This window comes from Neovison vison, chromosome 5 (assembly GCF_020171115.1).
Source record: "Neovison vison isolate M4711 chromosome 5, ASM_NN_V1, whole genome shotgun sequence".
NCBI classification, from domain to species: Eukaryota; Metazoa; Chordata; class Mammalia; order Carnivora; family Mustelidae; genus Neogale; species Neogale vison.
Window position 1 is genome coordinate 924,446 of NC_058095.1, and position 16,494 is coordinate 940,939.

Sequence of the window (16,494 nt, forward strand, 5' to 3'; positions counted from 1 at the left end):
CCGGTAACACTTGTCGGTATTTTTAATCAGGTGTTTAAAAGGGTCGTTTCCAGAAAGGTAAAATATGGCTCAAATAGCTATGAAAATGGGCACAGGTTTAGGGTTCACTAGATAGTGAGGGGACCAGTCAGATGTTACAGCCAGTTCCAAGGAAAAGCTGGTTCACAGAATAAAGAAACTGACACAGATGGAGACTGGGGCGCGGGTTCCCTGCTCTGTGGGAGGCCTGCTTCTCCCTCTCCATCTGATCCTTGTGTTTCTCTCTCTCTCTCTCTGTCAAATAAATAAATAAAATCTTTAAAATAAAAAAGAGAACACCAAATGAAAACCTTTAAGCTTATTATGCTTTTCATTCTGAAAGAAACAAAGAACAGCTACAATTCTAAACCAGCATCAGTAAAACCAGTATTATTCTTAGGAGAATCGGTGGGCCACTAAACACCGTAGTCTACCCAATTTGAGACTAATTTGAATGGTTGCCACTGAATTCAGTTGCAGATGTTTATTCTAGAAGATGCTATTATGTATGTCGCAGACTGCAATGCTGACCATGGCTGTTCAAGATTAAATTTATGGAATACCCAGAAAATAGGCTGAGTTGGAACCTGCAGACAGTTTTCAAACACTCCTTAGCAAGTTTTTTTAAAGACATAGAGGGCTATGTTTTCCTATAAATTGGAGGTTTTAAAATCAGCTTTCCGTTGTCACGTGGCCATAAACCAAAGACCCAGATAATTTCAGACGGTCCCAGACACTGCTGGGGCCAACGCTGTCGCGGGTCAGTCCGTCCAGGGTTGTGCGGGTCGAGTTACGGGGAGGAGGGGACGGTCTGGTCCCCGAGCCGCCGCCAGAACCTTCCCGGCAGCGCGGCGGGTGGCGGTCAGCCGGGTCACAGGCCCCCTCCAGGGCGGCTCCCCCGTCCGTGCACCTGGTGGCCGACTCGTCCTTTCCCCTGAAAAGGCCCAGGGCCGGGTCCAGCCGGGCGGAGCAGAAGGCGCTGCTCTGCCTGGACCCGGCCGCGGCGCCGGTGTCGCACGTGCTACCGAAGCTTGGATGGGCGGCGGGTCCCTGCGGGGCCGGGACCGGGACCGGAGCCCCCCCCGCCGCCCCTGGCGCCCCCGCCACAGTGAGACGGACCCAGCTCGTCGGACCTTGTCCGAGCGGGAGCCGCTTCGCTGGCGGCGGCGGGGCGGGGTCGCGGTCCCACGGGGCCTTGGAGGGCGCGACTGCGGAGGGTCGTGCCCCAGCCGGGTCCGCGGCCTCCGGCGTCGCCCCCGACTCGCGCCCTGACCCGCCCGCCCGCTCCCGGGGACGCGCCGCCTGCTCCGGCCCGAGCGTCGGCGTCCGGAAGGCCCCGGGAGACACGAGGCCGCTCACGGGCCAGACGCGGCCGCGGAGGGCGGGAGCGGGTGGGCCGAGCCTGCGGCGTGTGCACCGTCCCCGGGCGCGGACTCCGGGTCGGAGCGGAGCACGTGCTTCCCGACGGGGCCCCGGAGATCCGGCGTCGGAGCGGGGGGAGGCGGGGAGCTGGGGGGGGGGGGGAGGCGGGACCCCCGTGGGCGCCCGAAGCCGCGGGCGGGAGCGAACCGCACGCACCCGCCGGGATTGGCCACGTCCGTCCGCGACGCGCGGCGACAGTGCGTCCCTCAGAGGGACCATGTGCGGTGTCCGGTGTGCGGTGTGCGGGGTGCGGTGTCCGGTATCCGGTGTGCGGGGTGCAGTGTGCGGGGTGCGGTGTCCGGTGTGCGGTGTCCGGTGTGCGGGGTGCGGTGTCCGGTGTGCGGTGCGGTGTGCGGTGTCCGGTGTGCGGGGTGCGGGGTGCGGTGTCCGGTGCGCGGGGTGCGGTGTCCGGTGTGCGGTGTCCGGTGTGCGGGGTGCGGTGTCCGGTGTGCTGTGTCCGGTGTGCGGGGTGCGGGGTGCAGTGTCCGGTGCGCGGGGTGCGGTGCGCGGGGTGCGGTGTCCGGTGTGCGGTGTCCGGTGTGCGGTGTGCGGGGTGCGGTGTCCGGTGTGCTGTGTCCGGTGTGCGGGGTGCGGGGTGCGGTGTCCGGTGCGCGGGGTGCGGTGTCCGGTGTGCGGTGTGCGGTGTCCGGTGTGCGGGGTGCGGGGTGCGGTGTCCGGTGCGCGGGGTGCGGTGTCCGGTGCGCGGGGTGCGGTGTCCGGTGTGCGGTGTCCGTTGTGCTGTGTACGGTGTGCGGTGTCCGGTGTGCGGTGTCCGGTGTGCGGCGTGCGGTGTCCGGTGTGCGGTGTGCGGTGTCCGGTGTGCGGGGTGCGGTGTCCTGTGCGCGGGGTCCGGTGTGCGGTGTCCGGTGTGCGGTGTGCGGGGTGCGGTGTCCGGTGTGCTGTGTCCGGTGTGCGGGGTGCGGGGTGCGGTGTCCGGTGCGCGGGGTGCGGTGTCCGGTGTGCGGTGTCCGGTGTGCGGTGTGCGGGGTGCGGTGTCCGGTGTGCGGTGTCCGGTGTGCGGTGTCTGGTGTGCGGTGTGCGGGGTGCGGTGTCCGGTGTGTGGTGTCCGGTGTGTGGTGTCCGGTGTGCGGTGTGCGGTGTCCGGTGTGCGGGGTGCGGTGTGTGGTGTCCGGTGTGCGGTGTGCGGGGTGCGGTGTCCGGTGTGCGGGGTGCGGTGTCCGGTGTGCAGTGTCCGGTGTGCGGTGTTGCCGCGGGCGAGAGGACGGGGTAGGGGCGCGGGCGAGGCCGCTGCGGAGCTGACCGTGGGGCGGCCGGACCTCGTTCCCGCGCGCAGCCCGCGGCCGCCCCGTCCAGCCTCCTTCCGCGCGCTTTTCCCTTTCGTCGAAGCAGAACTTTCCGCCGCGGCCTTGCCGGGGCCCCCACGCTCGCTCCGAGCGCGCCCGGCCGGAGTCGGCCCCACCGCGCCGGCGGGATTCTGAGACCCGGAGGGTCCTCGCGTGTCTCCGGGGCGTCCCGGGCCCCCGCCCCCTGCCCCTGCGGCCGCCCCGCCAGACAGACGTGCCCGGAGCAGGGCCGGGCCGCCGAGGGCTTGTGCGGCCACCGGGGGCCAGAGGGATGGGCGCTCGGAGAGCAAACCCCGTCGGTGCCTCGTCTGGGTCGCTGGAGCGCGAGGGCCTGACCTCAGGGTGGTGAGTTCGAGGCCCACATAGAGCTTCCGTGAAAACCAGACAAACAGAAACACCCCAAAGAAGCAAATCCTTCTCCTCCCCTTGTTTCTAGGGGGAGCGCCTCATCACCCCCTGCCCGGCCCTGAGGTCCAGAACCCGAGTGTCACCTGCAAGGTCCCTTTGGGACAACTGCAGCCCCGTTTTGCAGCTCAGGTAATCCTCCTTTATCTAAGAAGTGTCCCTTTAGTACCTGTTCACGGGTCACCTGAGTGTGGGATTGCATTACCGAGACGGAAAACCCAGTGAGCACAGCTGGGAAGGCCTCTGATGTTCACATGCAAGTGCCGCTACCAGTAACGTCTCCCCTGTTTTCGTTTTAAAGATTTGTTTATTCATTTTAGAGAGGGGGGCCGAGGGAGGGGGAGAGGGACTCTCAGGCACACTACACGCTGAGCGCAGAGCCCGCCTGGGGGCTGTCTCCCAACTCTGAGATCGTGACCTGAGCTGAACCCAACAGTTGAGACCACAAGTCAGACACTTAATCAGTGGAGCCGCTCAGGAACCCCTCCTGCTGATTTTAAAATGACCTGAGTAAATCGCAAACATAAAATCACCAATTACATCATGTGTGTGTTTTACCGCAGCCTACCCATCTGGGCGTTATTTTTCCTTTTTTAAAAAAAGATTTTATTTATTTATTTGAGAGAGAGAACAGTGAGCACACACACACACACACACACACACACAGAGGCAGAGGGAGAAGCAGGTGCCCTACTGGGCAGGGAGCCTGACGCGGGGCTCGACCCCAGGACCTTAGGACCATGACCTAAGCTGAAGGCAGACGCCCAACTGACTGAGCCCCCCAGGCGTCCCCTATTTTTCAAATCTTTACGAATATGGTGGGTTAAAAAAATATCATCTTTTAGAATTTTCTTGTTTCTTTGGTGGTATTAAAGCCTGTAATCTATTTATTGGCCACATATATTTCCTCTTTTGTGGGTTATTTATACACATGCTTTGTTAATCGTTCTACTGTGTTTGTACCTGTTAGTTCTCTGGAGTTCCTTATCAATGAAGGACCTGCCGCTTGTCCATTATAGCCTCCCCCAGAGCTATCTGCCTGCTCCTTTCTTTGTTTTCTTAATCCACCGATAACTTTTTTAATATGGTGAACTCTGTCAGTCTACTTTCATGATTTATTTCACTGGGTTTTTTCTCTATTTCAAGTTTAGGTAAATATCTACCCATTTCTTCTAGCTTTTCTGTTTTACTGTCATAGTGCCCTTAAGTAATTATCCTTTTTTTCACTGGTTTTGAACTGATTTTTTTTTTAATCATGTGTTAAACATTTAAACTCTTGCTTATGTCTTTTTCAAATTAATTTTTTATTTTGAAATAATTTCAAATTTACACAGTTGCAAAAATAGCACTATACTCTTCACCTAGACTTACGGTTGTTAACTGATCCTGCATGTGCTGTGCCGTTCTCTCTTCCCTCCCTCTGCCTCCCCTGCATTTTAGATAGATAGGTGGATGGATGGACAGGTGGACGGACAGATGGGTGGCTGGATGACACACACAGACACATGAACATGTGCACACCCTGTTGCTGGGCCAGCTGTGGTGCAGGATGTACGTGAGAAGACGGGCCTCGGTGCCCCACGAGAGCCCAGTAGACTCTGAAAGTTTGATTTCATGTAATCTTCCTGTCATGAAACAGATTTTTTTCAACTATTTAAAAATGTAAAAACTATTTTTAGCTCATGGGCTGGACAAAGGTGGGGATTTGGCCTCTGCCAGGTGTGGCTTGCCAAGCCCAGGTTTACATACTGGTCTGTGTACACCCTTTTTGTTGAATAAATACAACAGTGGCTCATCCGTTCTTCTCTCGGGGGACAGTCAGGGTGTTTTTTGCTGTAAACATTGTTACGAAAGTCCTCTGGCGCACACACGTCAGCATCCCACAGATGGCAGGTCTGTCACAGCTGACGAGCCCACACGGACACGCCATCGTCACGCGGAGCCTGTGGCGTACGTCACGGCTCGTTCTCGCCGCTGTGCGTTCTGTGGGTTTGCACGCGTGTGTAACGACGTGTGTCCACCATCGTGGTCTCCTACGGAGCAGTCTCACCGTCCGACAACTCTCTGTGCTCTGTTCATCCTTCCCCCGCCCCAGCTCTGTCCTTGGTACCCACTGATCCTGCTGCCCCCCAGCTCTGCTGTTTCCAGAACGTCCTGGGGTTGGAATCCTGCGCTGCGCGGCCTTCTTTCTCCGAGGAACGCGCACGTGAGCTGCCTCACGTCTTCCCGTGACTGGAAAGCTTGCTTCTTCCTGCCGGGGGCATTCTGTCTGATGACTGTACCTGTTTGTTCATCTCGAGGCTCTCTTTAAACTAACCTTTTCTAGGTATTGTGGGCAGTTAAGAGCAGAGTTGGCTTTCTTTTTTTTTAAGAGTTTTTATTTATGGGGCGCCTGGGTGGCTCAGTGGGTTAAAGCCTCTGCCTTCAGCTCAGGTCATGATCCCAGGGTCCTGGGATCAGGCCCCGCATCGGGCTGTCTGCTCAGCAGGGAGCCTGCTTCCTCCTCTCTCTCTGCCTGCCTCTCTGCCTACTTGTGATCTCTGTCTGTCAAATAAAGAAATAAAATACTTTAAAAAAAAAGAGTTTTTATTTGTCAGAGAGAGAGAGAGAGAGCACACAAGCAGGGGAAGAAGCAGGCTCCCCGCTGAGCAGAGAGCCCAATGCAGGACTCGAACCCAGGACACTGGGATCGTGACCTGAGCCAAAGGCAGATGCTGAACCCACTGAGCCACTCAGGCGCCCCCATAGTTGGCTTTTATCAAATGTTTCATATCTGGTAACTCTGCAGAACAGATCGGCACTAACACGTGTGGCATCCATTTTCCGGGGTCCTCTGCGCGGACAGAGAGCATCTGTGGTGAGGGTCCGGCTCCTCCCCTCGCAGTCCTGTCTCGTGCTGCTGTCCGGGGTTCCCATGCATCACGGGGACAGGGTCATCCACACCTTTGTCCTGTTTTATGGAATGCTCTTTTGCATTTTTTTTGTAACGATTTTATTTTTTTAATTAATCTCTACATGCAACGTGGGGCTCAAACTCCGTCCCGAGATGAAGAGTCATGTGTTCCACCAGCTGGGCCTGCTAGGCGCCCCAAATGCTTTTTGCATTTTACATTCACATAGAAAGTTTCCTGTTGACTTGGGTATTAAGTTGAATCCTATGAAGTGGCCATTTCTCTGAGTCAAAAGTGGTTCAATATCAGCAATTTCATGCAGCTCGACCTCAGACAGACCCTTTGTCGGTTAGAAGTTCTTTCTTCTCCTGCTCTACTGAGTTCTTACCCAGAACAGATGCTGCGTTCTATCTGCTCGTGCTCCTGACTCTAGTCCAATGACCACGACCCGGGGCCCGGCCGGCGGGATGCCACTGTCCTTCCACAGAGGTCATGGCCTCCGGTGTGCCAGCCACCTGCGTGCTTGGGCCAGACGTTGCTGCCTTCAGAGTCCGTTCTTCACAAGCCGTTCCACATGACCAGGAGCTCCTGCCTGTCGTGAGCTGATGGCGGTAGCAAGCGCATGTCTTGGCACCGTGTGTATGTGTCATTTGCCAAAGTTCGGTTTCCTGGAAGGATAGGGGAGTTTCCTAAAGTCTTGAGACTAACCTTACCTGCCCGTGCTCTGCCAAGGTAGTCTCCCTTGTGTGGCTTTGCCTTTTCAGTTCCTTGGCAGTGAAGCAGCGGCCTGCTGGAAGACGGCCCGTTCCACCGTGGGCTGACGCGAGCCCCACGGTGGCCTGAGCAAGGTGGCTGCGTTCAGGTTCTACGTTGACCCGGGGGCTTGGGAACGAGCGCTGGGCGGCCAGCCGGGAGAAGCGTCACATCTGGAGACAGCTGGAGTCAGGGTTCGCTGTGGGATGGCTTTGGAATGTGAGAGCAGCCAGGAACCCAGCTGCTGGACTGGGGGAGGCGAACGGCGGCTGGGGCTCGGCGAGGCCCAAGCGGCCCATCCAGCACGTCCGTCGGGCACACACCTCACGGGGCTGGGGGTCGGGGGGCTTCCGCTGGGCCGCTACCCAAGTCCTCGGCAAAGGGCAATGTCTCAGTCGCGGGACGGCAGGGACAGCACGGACAGTGCCCGGAGCAGGTCTGCAGGAGAGGCCTGCACACGGCAGTGCTCTGCCCGATGAGGCGACGCTGGCCTGAGAACCCGGGCAGGGCCGGCCACAGAAAAGGGGCTGGAGACCATGGCTACTTCCACCAGAGGACCCCGTCCCCCGCACGGCCCCTGTCCTGGAGGACCCCTTCACCGCTCGTGGGACATGCGGTTGAAGCGCTGAATTACCAGCAGTTCGTGACTTCCCAAACTGCATTGGTTAAAATTCTAAACTCGTGTTGGAAGAAAATCTCCCAAGTCGTCGCATCGATATGCCTGTTCTCTGTCACAGTAAAACGGGCGCGTTGCTCCCTGGACCTCCACGTCCTTCGGGTACATAAAGGACCGTCTTGCGCTCTGTTAACCCCTCCAGACCACAGAATTCCCGTCTGCGCTACCCGTGAGAGGCCTCCTTTCTTACAGCTTGGGAGAGGACGCCTCCCTGAGGCCAGTAGATAAATAAGCAGCGGATATGATCGGAAACCACGGAGGAAGGGCGCCGTCAGTTAAGTGTCTGACTCGCAATCACGGCCCAGGTCGTGACCTCAGGTCCCGGGATCGAGCCCCGTGTCGTGTGGGGCTCCCTGCTCAGCGGGGGGTGAGATTCTCTGCCTCTGCTCCCCGCCCGCCTGTGCTCACTCTCACTTTCTCTCAATCAATGTTTAGAAAAAGAAAAGAAACCACAGAGGAAGAAGCTCAGGGAGTCGCTCAACAAACACAAAAAGCCCATTCGTCACCAGAGCCGGCTCGTTGAAACCAAAGACGCGCATGCATCACTCAGTCCAACTCAAATATTAATCCCGCTGGAGCAGAGAAGAGCGGCGCCGTGGGCCTGAATGTCCTCCGGGGCTCCGGGAAGAGGCTGGGGGTCCGGCCGGCTCCTGCGCGAGTGCCCGCTGCTCGACGTCTGCCCTGGTCCGGCTCCTTTTAACTCCTCCGTTTTCTTCCAGGTTTCTGTTCGGTGCCTCCTAAGACTCCTTACACTTCCCCTCGACGGCTCGGCGGGCGTCCCCTCGGAGGGTGGGAGGACCCTGCCAGCAGACTGAGGGGCACGGGGGTCAGGCCGCGGGAAAGCGGTCTGTGTGATGTCGGGGCGCTGGGTCTCCTGAAGGCCGGAAGGGGCACTTGGGGACGCTGTTCATCCTGGCGGGTGGACATGACTGTGCCCCTCCTTTCCTGGCTGCCACTGACCTGAGTGAGTCCCTGACACAGGGAGTCCTTCCTCATCTCGAGGGAGACCTTGGTAACAGCCCATCAGCCGCCATCGGCACTGGATTCCTTCTGTTTGCATTTCCACGGCAGGACTCTGAGAACACCAGGAAGACCCGTGTCTCCGAGCGCTCGGGGAAGGTGCAGCCCCCCCTGGCCCAGACAGCCGGGAGAAGCCAGCCTCCGCAGGGCCAGGCGGCGGGAGCAGTGACAAGGTCAGGGCAGGTATGCTGGGCCACAGGTGCTGGGGACACCACGCCCCATCTCAGCACGGACACTAGCCGCGGGCAGCAGAGCGCCTGGGGTCCTAGCAGGGGGCTGCTGCTGTGGCCACCCCAGACTGTCCTCTTAGGATAGAGGGATTTGGCTCTCATGCCTCCGCAGAGTGGGCGCACCCGGGGCGCTGGGGGACGGGTGGGCACGGACGCCAGAGGGGGCCTTGGCGCAGCCAGAGAGGTGGGCTCTGGGGCATTTCCATGGAGACCAGACTGCTTTGTCCTTCCAGGGTCTGTAGGAATCCCATCTGGTCCCGCATTGGCCAGCCAGTGCGCTTGGGAGCGTGGGCCTGTCCCCAGGGGCTCTGCGCAACAGCCCCTGAAGCCTCTGCCCAAGGCCTGGCGTCCAGCCTTGCCTGCAGTCTTGTCTCTGACTCCAGGGGCAGGGAGAGCCGGCTCTGGCTCATGCTGTCTTTGTTTACTTCCCTAGCAGCAACACAGAATGTCTGCGGCGACTTGCAGATGCCCTCGGCACAAAGAAAACCAGTCCCCAAAGCCGCGCCCGGCTCACGAAGGCCCCACGGAGAGTAGGTGCCCGGCTGGGAGCTCCTCCTCGGTGGCCAGCGGTCCCCTCCAGAACACGTGGAAGTTACTGGACCTGGGATCCAGCCCCTCTGGCCTCACGTCCCAGGACGACTCGGCACCAGGTAGGCTGGGGCAGGGCTCCAGGGTCCTCAACAGGCCAGGCTTGGCCCCTGGCCGCTGACAGAAGCCACAGGCAGAGAGACGGCGGTGGTGACTTGAGAAAGATTATTTCAGGGACGCCATTCCTGGACGGCCAGCGGGCCAGCGTTCAGAACCCTCCAGGTGCAGGAAACACGTCCCAGTTTATGTAAGGACCGTATGGGACAAAGGTCCATGGGTGCGGGCGGCTGTGACGGCCAGGTCGGCCCCTGTCATGGGATCAGTCGCGGGGGTCCCGCTGGCTCAGTCCTTCCAGCTCGAGGGGAATTTCTTTTCCCACTGGGGACCCTGCTCTCAGGGTCTCAGAGAGAAGCGGGAGGGCAGAACTTGAGCCATGACCATCTGGCCGGAGGTCAGAACAGGGGTGAGATGTGCTGTCCCCGCCGCTGCCGGGCAGGGCTGGGTGGCCACTCCCAGGCTGACATGCGGACAGACACGGGGCGTTCCTTCTGCCTGTGCGGGCGCTCCGGCCACATCACCCGCGGGCCTGTCCGCACCCACCACACGCCCTGCAGGCCACCGGCGGGGGTCCCCTCCCTGGGGAGCTGGTGCGTCCACCGGGGAGACTGGGCACTCCCTGTGCCAGCCAGCCTCATGAGCACGGCTCTGTCCTTGCCCTAGTCCCGCCCGGTGCTCTCGATGTCAGAAGGATCCACCTGGAGGGCCCAGCTCTCGGGGAGCTGCGTGCCACCCCCCATCGTGGCAAGAAGGTGGAGGGAGGGCAGCCGTGCGGAGCCCCTCGGGGATCCATGTGCACAGAGCGTCCCTGCTCTGGCTCTGGCCCCACGCAGCATGCTCCGTTGGGTCGATGTGCCCCAACCCGTGTGACCGTTGTCCCTGCTGTGGACTTTGTGGGTTATTTCCAATTTTCTGTCACACGTGTCCTGTTATAGCTAAGGGCCTTGCAGCCCGAGGGGCTTTGCTTTGTCGGTTCTAGAAGCCGCCGTCCAGCGGGGCTCTGGTCGTGTCTGCAGCAACTGGGGTGGGGAGGTGGTGGCCCTACGGAGTCCTCACTTCCTCTCCTCGCCTTCCAGTCCCTGCCCATTTGTACTTGGAGTTTGCTGTCTTTGTCTTACTGATGTGTGGGAGCTGGTCATTTATGATGGAAATTAGGCCTTTTCTAAAACATGAATTACAGATCTCACCCCCCCACCAGGTTCTCATTTGACTTAAAAAAATTTTTTTTTTATCATTTTCACATTTAAATTCAATTAATTTACACCGAGTGAACTGTTAGTTTCAGGGACAGAGGGCAGTGACCCGTCGGCTGCTCACGACGCCCGGTGCTCCTCACATCCCGTGTCCCCCTGAGTGCCCGTCACCCAGTGCCCCCGGCCCCCAGCCCCAGCCCCCCAGCCACCCTCCGCCTGTTTCTCATGGCTGAGGGTCTCTTACGGTTTGTCTCCCCCTGATTTCATCTTGTTTTGGTTTTTCCTTCCCTTCCCCTTTGCTGCTCTGTCTCGTTTCTCAAATTCCCCGTATCAGTAAGATCATGTGATAACTGTCTTTCTCTGACTGACTTATTTCATTCAGCATAACAGCCTCTAGTTCTGTCCATATCATTGCAAATAGCAAGATTTCGTTTTCGGATGGCTGCCTGGTGTTTCGTTGTATATATATACCACATCTTCTGTGTCCATTCATCTGTCGATGGACATCTCGGCTCCTTCTGTAGTTCAGCTGCTGCAGACATTGCTGCTATGGACATTGGGGTGCACGTGCCCCTTCGGATCCCTGCATCTGTATCTTTGGGGTAAATACCCAGTAGCGTGATTGCTGGGTCATAGGGCAGCTCTATTTTCAACTTTCCGAGGAATCTCCGTACTGTTTTCCAGAGCGGCCGCACCAGCTTGCGTTCCCACCAACAGTGCAGGAGGCTCCCCTTTCTCCGCATCCTCGCCAGCATCTGTCGTTTCCTGACGTGTTAATTTTAGCCGTTCTGACTGGCATGAGGTGGGATCTCATCGTGGTTTTGATCTGTATTTCCCTGATGCCGGGTGATGGGGAGCACTTTCTCATGTGTCTGTTGGCCATCCGGATGTCTTCTTTGTATTCTTTGCAGAAATGTCTGTTCATGTCCTCTGCCCATTTCTTGATTGGATTCTTTTTGAGTTTGGTAAGTTCTTTATAGATTTTGGATACTAGCCCTTTATCTGATAAGACGTTTGTGATTATCTTCTCCCATTCTGTTAGCTGTCTTTTGGTTTTGTCCACTGTTTCCTTTGCTGTGCAAAAGTGTTTGATCTTGATGAAGTCCCAGGAGTTCACTTTTACCCTTGCTTCCCTTGCCTTTGGGGACACATATAGCAAGAAGCTGCTGCTGCCAAGGTCACAGAGGTCGCTGCCTGTGTTCTCTAGGATCTGGATGGCTTCCTGTCTCACATTGAGGTCCTTCATCCATTTTGAGTCTATTTTCATGTGTGGTGTAAGGAAATGATCCAGTTTCATTCTTCTGCATGTGGCTGTCCAATTTTCCCAACACCATTTGTTGAAGAGGCTGTCTTTTTTCCATTGGACATTCTTTCCTGCTTTGTCAAAGATTAGTTGACTATAGAGGTGACGGTCCGTATCTGGGTTTTACTATTCTGTTCCATTGATCTGTGTTTTTGTGCCAGTACCAGGCATTTTTTTTTTTTTAAGATTTTATTTATTTGTTTGAAAGAGAGAGAGATCACAAGTAGGCAGAGAGGCAGACGGGGGTCGGGGATGGGGGAGCAGGCTCCCCGCTGAGCAGAGAGCCCGATGCGGGGCTCGATCCCAGGACCCTGAGATCATGACCTGAGCCGAGGCAGAGGCCCAATCCACTGAGCCCCGCAGGTGCCCCGGGACCAGGCTGTCTTGATGACGACAGCTTTGTAACAAAGCTTCAAGTCTGCAGTTGTGATGCCGCCAGCATTGGTTTTCTTTTTCAGCATTCCTGTGGCTATTCGGGGTCTATTCCAGTTCCACATAAATTTTAGGATTATTGGGGCGCCTGGGTGGCTCAGTGGGTTGGGCCTCTGCTTTCGGCTCAGGTCATGATCCCGGAATCCTGGGATCGAGCCCCACATCGGGCTCTCTGCTCAGCGGGGAGCCTGCTTCCCCCTCTCTCTGCCTGCCTCTCTGCCTGCTTGTGATTTCTGTCTGTCAAATGAATAAATAAAATGTTTTTTAAAAATTTTTTAGGATTGGGACGCCTGGGTGGCGCAGTTGGTTGGACGACTGCCTTCGGCTCAGGGCGTGATCCTGGAGTCCCGGGATCGAGTCCCACATCGGGCTCCCAGCTCCATGGGGAGTCTGCTTCGCTCTCTGACCTTCTCCTCGCTCATGCTCTCTCTCACTGTCTCTCTCTCTCAAATAAATAAATAAAATCTAAAAAAAAAAAAAAAAAATTTTTAGGATTATTTGTTCCAGCTCTGTGAAAAAGTTGATGGTGTTTTGATAGGGAATGCATTAAACATGTAGATTGCTTTAGGTAGCATAGACATTTTCACAATATTTGTTCTTCCAACCCATGAGCATGGAACACTTTTCCATTTCTTTGTATCTTTCTCCATTTATTTCATGAGTGATCTGTAGTTTTCAGGGTATAGCTCCTTTGTGTCTTTGGTTAGGTTTGTTCCTGCGCATCTGACAGTTTCGGGTGCAGATGTAAATTGGATTGACTCCTTAATTTCTCTTTTTTCTGTCTTGCTGTTGGTGTATAGAAATGGAACTGATTTCTGTGCATTGATTTTATACCCTGACCCTTTACTGAATTCTTGTATGAGTTCTTGCAATTTGGGGGTGGAGTTTTTTAGGTTTTCCATATAGAGTATCATGTCTTCGGCAAAGAGCTAAAGTTTGACTTCTTCTTTGCCAATTTGAATGCCCTTTAATTTCTTTTTGTTGTCTGATTGCTCAGGCTGGGACTCTAGTACTATGTTGAATAGCAGTGGTGATATTGGACATCCCTGCCGTGTTCCTGACCTTAGGGGAGAAGCTCTCAGTTTTTCTCCATTGAGAATGAGATTCCCGGTGGGTTTTTCATATATGGTTTTGATGATTTTGAGGTTATGTACCCTCTATCCCTACACTGTGAAGAGTTTGGATCAAGAAAGGATGCTGTACTTTGTCAAATACTTTTTCAGCATCTATTGAGAGTATCCTGTGTTTCTTGTTCTTTCTTTTATTTATTTTTTTATTTTTTAAAAGATTTTATTCATTTACTTGAGAGAGACAGAGAGAGTGAGAGAGGCCAGCGGGAGAAGCAGACCCCCCGCCGAGCAGGGAGCCCCATGTGGGCCTGGGTCCCGGGACTCCAGGATCATGACCTGAGCCAAAGGCAGAGGCTGAACTGACTGAGCCAGCTAGGCGCTCACATTTGACTAAATTCTTTAGATTTATCCTTACATGCTTTGCAAATCTCCCATAGTAGTCTTTGGATATGTTTTTCTTCTTCCAGAAGAATTTTAAAGGAGAATTTTTAATGGGAAGCTCTTTCAGGCCTTCTTCGAGGAGAGTGTTCCTTCTGCCTCGCGTCTGAGTCACTCTGGTTCAGTGTAAAGCTCAGCCCCGTGTCCCAGCGCCCCAGCAGAGGCCTGGACTCACACTGCCTCTGCCCACGGCCCCACAAACCTGCCGAAGGGCGCCTGGTCAGCTCCGTCTGTGGACCCCGCTGACTGTTGGTCTCGGGGTCATGGGCTCAAGCGCCACGGTGGCTGGAGCCAACATACAACAAAATACGTAGCCCAGAGTGTGCTCCTCAGACATGCCGCGGTCATGCTTGAAGGCACCCATGCGTGGCAAGGAGGTGAAGAACTCTTAAAGCCAGAGATCCCGTGAAGGAGGGGCCCTGACTGCAGGCTGATGGCCACCAGCAGCTTTGACCCCAGGGCTCCCGTTAAACTGGGTAAACTTGGCACTGGCTGTCGTAGCCTCACGGTGTTCAGAAAACAAGTGACAAAACTCAGGGCCCATCCAGGGTGGGGGTGTGACAGGCGATCCTGGCTCAAAGACAGAGACTGGGGAGGGTCCCGGGAGGGTCCCCACCACCCTCCGCGGGAAGGTGAGTCAGAAACAGCTCCGTGCCCCACCTGCCCAGAGCGGGGTCAGGGTCCTCACCCAGACACTGGCAGCAGGGCTGTCACCTCTAACTTGTCACCGTGAGAGAAATGCTCTCATGGGAGTTGGTCCCAGTTACAAGGCCTGGGTGGCCTGAGGATTTTAGTTCTCAGGATTCTGAACTGGTGGAGCCCCCAAGGACCGGGTGGCAGTGGAGACAGGCCGCTTTAGGGGGCCCCTTTTGCCCCGGGCCATAAGCATCCCCACAAATCAGATTCCAGCTGAGAGTGGGATCCCACACACAGGGGTCAAGGCACTGGGAATGAGACCGGCAGAGCAGACCTTCCAGAACCTGGAAGACACAAGGTCTGACCGGCTGAGTTTCATAGATTCAAACAAGTAAGAGACTCACAAGAAAGCATGTTCGGGAAACAAAGAATTACAAAGAAAGACCAAGCAAGCTTAAGAAAAGAACAAACAGGAGCTTTAAGAAAAGGAAAACGTAATTATTCAAATTAAAATCTTGGTGGGTGGGTGGAACAGGTCGGTGACGCAGACATTTATGAAGAAATTACTCCAAGACAGAGCGACTGGAAGAGAATCAGGAAGAAGCAGGTCAGGAGCCACGAGGACGGCGTGGGCAGGTGTGACGGGGCGCCTGCTGCCCAGAGCCTCCCAAGGACAGAGTCTGGGCCAGAGGTGCCCTGGGAAGATCTGCCGAAGCCAAGCGCGCCCCCCCTTCCCCCCCGGGCAGCCTGGCAAACCCCAGCGTGAGTAACCGGCCAGCCGGGCACGGGATGTGTCCGACAGCCTCAGGCGCACGGGCGTGGGGGCGGCGGCGGCCACCGCCGGCTCGCAGGGGTCACGGGCGCCAGGCGACGCCTCTCCCAGGCCGTCCGCACGTGCTGCGGGCCTGGAACCCCCGACCCCCGGGCACGCGTCCTTCACCAGCCCGGGCGAAACGAAGACTTTAGAGACCGGGAGAACGGAGCAGCTCGCCCCCCGCCCCGGCCCGCGCTGAAAACAGAAGGAGCCCAAGTAGCGGGCGGCTGACTTTCCGGTGAGGGCCACAGAGGTGAGGGCCGCAGAGCACAGGCCGTCAGGCCCGCGGCCGCGCCAGCCGGACTCAGGAAAACCGGCAGCAGCACTGTGGCAGCTCAGCGCACGGCCGTTTGCTTTCTTCTTCTCCTTCTCCTTCTTCTTTTTCCGAGTAACCCAGCACCCAGCACGGATGTCGAACTCTCCGTCTGGAGATGAAGGGCTGCGCACCCCCGCAGGGGCTCGGCCAGGTGCCCCGCTGTCCGCTTTACACGTCAGGACATTTTATTTCTGTTCTTGAAACCACACACGTATGTGCGCTCGGTGACATCTGGGCATCTTTTGCCACGGAAGGTCTTAAAGACGGCGAGCGTGGTCACGGGGGGCGGGGGGGATGGGAGGTCAGGCAGCTCGTACTGTGCTGAGGTGGAGGTCACTGCGGGGTCACGGCTGGTCTGCGGGAGCTGGTGGCGGGGTCGTGGCAGGCTTCCCGGGGGCAGCGGCTGGAGGCCAGGACGGGGTGGACGAGTGGTCCTGGAGCCTGTGCCCCGCGAGAGGACCATGCCGGAGGAAGCTTGTCTGCACGCAGGCCACAGAGGCGGGGGGCACACGGTAGGTCTTGCAGGGGGAGGCAGACTCAGGAGAGGAGGGCCGGAGGCCGTGCGGGGCTGGGGTTGGACAGGACAGAGGCAGGGGCTTTCGGGGTGGCCAGAACTGTGCACTCAGCTGACGGGGGCACCGGCCACGCTTCATGGGGCCCGGCAGAAGACACAAGGCCCCAAGGGCAGGTGTGAGGCTTTGTCTCTCCTGGCACAGCTGACGGCTGTGGGTCCCCTCTCTCCCCAGCCCCTACCCCACTCTGGGGCAAGGCGGACTTGGGGGTGGGCTACAGGCCCATCTGCCCTCTCCACCGAGGCCCGGCGACGCAAACACCCACAGGAGAGTCCAGAACAGAAGCTGTCCGAGCTCTGACAGCAGAGATGCCAGAGACCACTGGAGAACTGTCCTGGGAGCAGGTCTGCTGATGG

General features: G+C 57.1%; 1 protein-coding gene across 7 annotated transcripts in view; it reads left to right on the forward strand.

Moving 5' to 3' along the window:
• CCDC57 (coiled-coil domain containing 57) overlaps nt 1–16,494 on the forward strand; it is a 90,265-nt gene that overhangs the window by 53,221 nt on the left and 20,550 nt on the right. For 5 of the 7 annotated variants that reach the window (XR_006384488.1, XM_044247171.1, XM_044247176.1 and 2 more), the window contains 3 exons: nt 3,181–3,281; nt 8,541–8,672; nt 9,153–9,369. Coding sequence is in view for 6 of the 7 variants with exons in the window: in XM_044247171.1 (XP_044103106.1) it covers nt 3,181–3,281; nt 8,541–8,672; nt 9,153–9,369 (450 nt within the window). In the remaining variant the exon portion in view is untranslated. Of the gene's footprint in view, nt 1–3,180; nt 3,282–8,540; nt 8,673–9,152; nt 9,370–16,494 lie in introns of those variants that run through there. The other 2 variants (XM_044247174.1, XM_044247175.1) reach the window with 2 other exon arrangements.